General features: G+C 53.9%; 1 protein-coding gene across 1 annotated transcript; it reads right to left on the bottom strand.

The window, feature by feature from the left end:
- Positions 1–5,813: 5,813 nt before the first annotated feature.
- LOC123124473 (uncharacterized) lies at positions 5,814–6,068 on the bottom strand. The gene has a single exon (XM_044545088.1). The coding sequence runs from the start codon at positions 6,066–6,068 to the stop codon at positions 5,814–5,816; it is 255 nt and encodes an 84-aa protein (XP_044401023.1).
- Between the last annotated feature and the right edge of the window lie 1,705 nt (positions 6,069–7,773).

Genomic DNA, 7,773 nt, shown 5'->3' with positions numbered 1-7,773 from the left:
ATTCCAAGACGAACCTCTCAAGAATTTACGTAGCTCATATCACACCTTGTGCCAGTCATCCATGGGGCCAAAGGAGCGGCGAGGAGAAGAGAGAAGATTAGAGATCTTAGAAGCCATCATCTCAAAGAAACCCTCCACTACAAGCCAAGAGGCATTGAATTGGAAGCGGGAAGGAGACACAAGGGAAAGGATGCCCGCATCCACGACCAGGGGGACATGATCAGAGCCAACCGCAAGCCTGGCTTTCAACACCGCACAGGGGAAAAGCGAATCCCACCCGTCAGAGACAAAGACCCGATCCAGCACCAACCGCACAGGAGAGGACTGATGGTTAGACCAGGTGAACCGCGCCCCTACCCTAGGGAGCTCACGGAGCGCGCAATTACTGATGAGGTCATTAAAAGCATTGGCAAGAGGCCAAGAAAAATTAGGACTATTCTTATCCGCCGGTGATCGTAGCAAATTGAAATCGCCCCCAATTAGAAGAGGAATGTTACAGGCTTCAATCTTAATCGATAGTTCATCCAAAAATAGAGGGGCAAGAGAGTGATCCGCGGGGCCGTATACCACCATAAATTCCCATAAAGTGTTTAGCTGGCGATGATGAACCACACAACTAGCCCAAAAGATGCCATGATCAAAGGTAATGAAGTCAAACACGTCCCGCCTGGACACTATCAGAATGCCCCCAGAATGGCCCGAAGCAGGGAGAAAGTGCCAGTCGAACCTGTCCATGCCTGCCACCGCAGACAGTTCAGGAGAGGAGAAGGATTTCTTAAACGTTTCAACCAGCCCTAAAATGTCAATATGCTCTCCACAAACCAAGTCATGAATCTGGTCTCGGCGCCCCCTAGCACCGAAATTACGAACATTCCAGAATAGAGCTCTCATTTGAAGGTAAGGTTTTTAATACGAAGACTCGATCTGCACGGGGCCAAACAAGGCTTAGAGCACTTGGAATGACCTTTCTTAACTTGAGCGAGAGGTGGAGACGACTGGCCACAACCATTTGTCGCTCCACCCTCCCCAGCCTGACCCTGGGCCCCAGCAGGGCCAGCAGCAGCCGCAGCTTCCATGGCCTTTGCAATAGCAGCCTGGGCAACCTCATTCGCCCTAATGACAAAAAGTAGGCGAGAAGGAGAGCCCAACCCCGGTTCAACAGCCACCCCAACATCAGACATAATATGAAGCAAATGATCATCCGACAGCGCAGGTAGAACAAGGCGAATAGGGGAAGCGGGGAGGGGAGGATGGACAGAAGAACCTGGAGGAGGAAGATCCCTGGCCGCGGCGCGCCGCTCGGCCCTCACAGCCACTGAAACGCCAGAGTCGCGCACACGCTGTCCCTTTCGCGCCGTGGACGCCGGAGATCGCAGCACCGGGGAGCACCGCACAGGCGACGCCGGACCCGGGCCAGATCCTGAGGCAGAGCCCAGATCCTTATCCAGACGACGAGCCAGGCCCGCCACCGACTGCTTGGAGGCAGAAGATGCCCGACTCTTAGCAGAAAATTTCTAAACCGACGACTTCTTCTTCTTCTTCTTCTTAGTTGAGTGCTCGTTGGATCGCGGGGGGGGGGGGGGAGGGAAGATCCTCAATCCCAGAGAAGGAAGGAGACTGCGGGCAAGTAGGCACATTGGAGCACACACCAGAGAAGGGGGTCCCTTTACAAGCAGCAGATTCACGAGGAGCCAGACCCTCCTTCTGAGGATTAGCAGCCGGGGCATTGTCCTTGAGCAGCTCCTGTTCATCAGGCTCCAGTTTGTCCCATTCAGACTGAGTAAAACGAGGATCCGTGCCACCACTTGGATTTTGCCCCCCGGCCGAACCGTCCCCCTGCATGTCATCTTGATCAGAAGGCTTGGGAGGTGGGGGCGGAAGGGGAGCATGGAAATCAGCACCCTCGACCCGAACTCGTAGGCGCACACCCTCAGGAGATGGAAAAACATCGATGGCACCATGAACACAGACATGATCAATACACCACACATTGAGACGCACCTGACCAACCTTGCCCAAAGACTCCGCATCAACTTCCACAGGCTTGCCAATGAGAGTACCAAAAGCCATCATGAACTCCACAGATCGTGAACCAACTGGCACGTCATCAACTAACACCCAACTTTGGTGAGAGGGCCCACCGCCTTCGCACCACAAGAAGCCGCCTTGACTGACACCACAAGCTGGTTTAGAGGAAGAGTAAAGCTGGTGCACGAGGAGATCATCCTTAGACAGTCCTTGGATGGAAAGACCACTGCGAACTCATACTCTGAAAGCTGGCGCACCTGCCAGTCCCAACCACCATCGTCCTAAATTTTCAGACCATCCAGGAGGATCTGCGGGGAAATCTTCTGACCACACACCGTTATGATGGCCGCATTAGAGAGAGACGGCACAACCATCACCACAGGAACATCAGCATCCAAAGCGAAGAAAGAGTAGCCTGGCAGGCCCATCCCAAACTGAATGAAGGAAGGGTTCTTGGATCGATTGCGGCAATCAACAGTAAGATGCCCATCCGAGCGGCAAATGAGGTAGAAAGGTGGATTGGTGCACCTGGACCGGAAGTGATTCGGGCGATGGCAAGCAAAGCAGGTCAGGGTCGGGGAGGGACCAGTGGCAGCAGGTTGCTGGCGACGAGGGGGAGGCGGCGGCGGCAGGATCCCATCACCACGAACCGAAGAAGAGGCACCCGGGGCAGAGGGAGGAGCACGATCTCTGACCGGTGAGGAGGAGGAGGCACCCGGCCCGAAGCGCGGCCCCAAGCGAGAGGCAGCACCAGCCGCGAACGAGCGAGGAGGCGGCCGAGGCGGAGGCGCCGGACCCCTGGCTGAAGCAGGACACGGCGCCGACGAGGAGGAGCCACCACCCACCGAAGCAGCGGCAGCCTCCCACGGATCCGCCCCCGACCCCGACACACCACCAGATCCAGGGAGCGCCGTCCTAGATCTGGCCGCCGAGCACTCCTACTAGTTGTGAAGGAGCCGCTCCGGCCCCGCCTCCCAGGCATCCCGCTTGCGCGACAGCTCGCGCGCCGCCCGCTCAGACTCGAGCTTCGACCGCAGCTCTGCCTCATACGCCAGATCGTCACCATTGCCCGGCAAATCTTCACGGGCCCGCTTGCTACCCGAGAGGGCCTCGGAGGAGGACCCCTGGACTTGTCCATGGCGAGCACTTCGGTGAAAGAGAGGAGGAGAGGAGATGGATCTGAAAAAGTGGCGGATAGGACGACGCGCCCTGCGAATATCGGCGGCGGAAGCCGAAAACCCTAGGAGGGGGGATGGAACCGCGGCACACCCATATAAAGCCAAGGGAGGCCAGGCCAGACTGGGCCGAAGCGAGACAACGTGCCGGGGGGGAAGGACGCGAAGCAGTGGCCACAACCAACTGCCTCGGGCCCACAGACGGGAGGGGGGGGAAGCATCAAAAGAAGATAAGACTGGGGGCCCAGGCGGCCCAGCCTGAGCCAGCCCAGGAGCCAACAGGCCCAATTGCCCACAAGAGCCCACCTCCAACACAGGGAAAACCGGATCTAGGGTTTGGCCACCAACCGCCCCCGCACACGCCGGCACATCTGCCGTCCCCGGCAGCAGCCCCGGCCGGAGAGGAGGAGGACGAGCGACACCAGCAACCGGAGACCCCATGGCGTCCGGATCCATCGCCACGGAGGAGGGAGAAGGACCGAGGAGACCACGATCCGGGGAAGGAGCCGGGCCCCGACCCCCAAGCGCCGACGCCGACCAACGTGCATCCATCCCGACGACCCAGAAGGCACCGACACCGGCCGGCCCCGGTCCCCCGGAGCAAATTTCCGGGCATGGGCCGACGGAGGGACGGCCGACACCAATGCCACCACCACGGACGGGGCACACTCATCCGAATCAGAGGGTGAGTCATCCGCGTCACCCAGCGCTCAGAAACGAGAACCGGGGAAGGCCGACGACCCAGGCGAGGACACCGAGCGAGCCGCCGCGCGGACGGAGCAAGGGGAGCCACCCCGCACCGCAGACGGTGGGAGGGTCGACGAGGGGGGAGGGGAGGGACATGCGCCGCCGGGGGGAGCCATGGCCAGCGGCGAGAGCAGGGGAAGAGAGAGACGGGAAGCGGAGAGGAGAGGGGAGGGGGGAGCGCCACCGGCTCTATCCTGATTATGGCTGGGCTGGGAGAGCCACACCATCGTTTCTCCTTGTTGCAATGTAACTGAATTATTAGAGATTGCTATGGTGTATAATTTATAGTTTCGCTGTTATTATTATGAACTTTTTTATTTCTTACATGGTTGTGCAATAATTTTTGTAATCCGCATACCCGTGTTGAAAATCCTGGCTCCGCCACTGACCGCCGGGGCAAAGAAGTTAGGGTCTTTTTTATTGCAAGAATAATTGTCCTGCCGTATTTTGGGTGTATATTGTAATAAACTCTTCTCTCCTTATTTAATATAGGGTCCCGATAACTGCCACACGTGTGGTGTATTGGGTGGTTGTGCCGCACGCCTCGTGTGGCATGGATAGGAACCCGCCCGCACGACCGCGTCCGGGCGCGCAAAGCCACAACCCGCACGTTCGGTGTGCCGCGCGATCGCCCGCATGAGCTCGTCCGGGCGAGCGACCACGCGGCCCGCACGACCCGTCTCGGCCGTCGCCCCTCCCCGCCTGCGAGCCACACGCCCCGCGTCGCAGTAACCACGCGTCCGCCGCGATTGCTATGGTCCAGACCCTCTTCCATGTGCGTGTAACTCCAGTTGCCATGTCGCTGAACTGCAGTTGCCATGTCGGACAACTGCAGTTGCCATGTCGCTGAACTACAGTTGCCATGTCGGACAACTACAATTGCCATGGTTGCTCGTAACTCCAGTTGCCATGTCGCTGAACTGCAGTTGCCATGTCGGACAACTGCAGTTGCCATGTCGCTGAACTACAGTTGCCATGTCGGACAACTGCAGTTGCCATGGTTGCTCAACTGCAGTTGCCATCTCAGGTCAAGTGTCGGATGCCATTTTTGGGCAACTACAGTTGTTGCCATGTATGGTCTGGTCTACTACAGTTGCCATGATTTGAAAACTTTAGGAGTTGCCACCTACTAACACTAGACAGTTGCCATGTAGCACTAAAAAAACATGGCAAAAACATGTTTCGGGTAAAGAGAGAGTTGCCATCTGCTTACAAGCACGCTAGAGGCAGTTGACATGTACCCTGCAAAAACACATGGCAACTGATAGCTTTTGGTTGTGGGAGAGGAGACGGGCATGTGGGCGATGGTGGTATCTTTAGGAGTTGCCACCTACTAACACTAGACAGTTGCCATGTAGCGCTACAAACAGATGTGGCAACAATAACATGTTCGGATGAAAGAGAGTTGCCATCTGTTTACAATCACAAATAGGGCAGTTGCCATGTACCCCTCAAAAGACATGGCAAATGACAGTTTGGGTGTGGGAGAGTGGGAGAAATGAGCAGTCGTGGGAGATGGGGAACATAAGTGATGCGCGGTGTGCGGGCGCGACAGGAGTTCCATCGCACGCCCCGACTGGTGAACTATTGACCCCGGAGAGAAAATCGGCGTGCGGACGAACTCCCTCACACGCCACACACACGAGTTGTCCTACGTGGCACAGAAAAAAGCCTTTTCATGCCAAGATTCGTGCAAAAGGCGCTGGACGGCGATGGAGGCGTGTGGGCGAGTTGGCTAACGCCCACACGTGTGGGCGTTAGTGTTTTCGTTAATATATAAGACAAATCTTTTACCTCCGTTTAAAAAAAAACAAAAGGCGAGATGCAAGCGACATAATACTCGGTATATAAATGAGCTTCAGCTCAGAGGCGCTCGAGCTCCGGGTTGTACACATCGCTAGGCTGCGGAACCTGCTTGTGCGGCAGCGGCTTCACCCCCTCCGCCGCCGTCTTCTGCTTCTCGTCCTCCTTTAGCTTCGCCGCGCCGCCACCATCGTTGACGACGTCGTCGCCTCCACCTCGTTGCTTCTCCGCCGTGTCTGCACCCAGGAACTCGCGTGGCGCGCCACGGTGGGCAGCCGTGCCGTCGACCTCGCTTGCCTTCGCCCGCCGCTCCATGGCTGCACGCGTCCTGTATCGATGCGCAAAGGGCGTGTGTTACTTGCGTGTCTCTCGCTGGCCAATTCCTCGACCGCTGTTTTGTAAGTGCGCATGCGTGTACTGTATGCCCGTGCTACGTGTGCAAGCATGCAAGCGCTACGGCGGCCGCTGGGCCACGTCGGAAGGGTACGTGTACTGTGAGCATATGTCCTCGTCTCTCGAGTCGGGCACGGAACTGTGTATAATTTTAAATATTTATTTTTGCCTGAATTCTTAAGAACGCAGCTGCGCTTGGTCGTTGTCTCGAGCGCACGCTCTTGTCCACTGTCTCCCTCCCTCACGTGGTCCCCTAATGGATAGTAGAAATAAAACCAACCCAAGGGGCCCATAGAGAGGACTTAATGTGTAGGGAAAAGCACATGGTCACTGCGTTTCCGCGTGCCTTCCCGTCCTTGACTTATCAGCAAGTTCCCACGTGCATGCATTTAGTTTATGTTTTTCAATTTTCAAAAAGCTATAACTTTTAAACCAAACATCGAAATCAAGATCTGTTTTCACCACTAGGTTCCCCGCGACGAGCTCTTCAAAACTAGATCCCATATGAGTATGTTTCGACTAACTTTTTTCTCGAGCAACTTTGGGTGCTAAGGAAGCAACTTTAGTGTTATATGAAAGCAACTTCTTGTTAGTGTGTGCAGTATGACTGCCTATCATCGAAGACCCCTTCAAAGTTGGCTATCATGACTACGAAGTTAACTAGCTTCATCTCTAAGTTTCGTACCATAACTAGCAAGTATTCTACCATAACTAGCTTCACCTCCAAGTTTATAGTATAGCTGGCAACTTAGTTTTTCGAGCTAGGCTTACATTTACACTAAGCTTGTTGCTATGACTAGCGAGTAGCTTAATGGCATCCTTAGTTGCTTACAATACTTTTAGGTATGGTAAGCAACTTAGTTTCAGGCAACTTAGCAACACTAATGTGCAACTTTGCTATGTATTGTAGGCAACTGAAATAGTAATTGCAAGCAACTAATATAAGTATCACTGGTAATCAACTTCAGAGTGTTGTAGGCAACTTAGAAAAGCAATGATAAGCAATTTCACACTATATGTATGCGACTAATTTGTAAAGTTAGGCAACTAAGCAGCAATGCTAGGAAACTAATTACCAATAGCAGGCAACTAAGCATCACTGGTAGGCAACTTTATAGTGTTGTAGGAAACTTAGAAAAGCAATGGTAAGCAACTTCAAACTATATCTAGGCAACTATTTTGTAAAGTTAGGCAACTGAGCAGCAATGGTAGGCAACTAATTACCAATAGCAGGCAACTAAGCATCACTGGTAGGCAACTTTATAGTGTTGTAGGCAATTTAGAAAAGCAAGGATAAACAACTTCACAATATATGTAGGCAACTGGTCAACAATGGCAGGCAACTAGGCATCAATGATAGGAAATTTCATAGTATTTATAGACAACTGAGCAGCCACGATAGGTAATTTGGGATAATGTTAGCAAATTAATAGGTGCACATAGTGCAGTGAAGTTGCTTGCATGTAGCACTACCTCATGTTTCGTGTGATTTTTCTCATTCTTTTTACACAAACCAACCTAATTGGTAGTCCTACTAGGCAAAAAAGAAGGAGCTACTTCCCTATAGTGCTACTTAGAGGTGAAACTAATCATTGTTGGTCATGGTAACTAATTTAGAAGGACTCCC

Source organism: Triticum aestivum, chromosome 5D (assembly GCF_018294505.1).
Source record: "Triticum aestivum cultivar Chinese Spring chromosome 5D, IWGSC CS RefSeq v2.1, whole genome shotgun sequence".
Lineage (NCBI taxonomy): Eukaryota > Viridiplantae > Streptophyta > Magnoliopsida > Poales > Poaceae > Triticum > Triticum aestivum.
The sequence above is the reverse complement of the archived record's forward strand: the minus strand, read 5'-3'. Positions and strand labels throughout refer to the sequence as shown.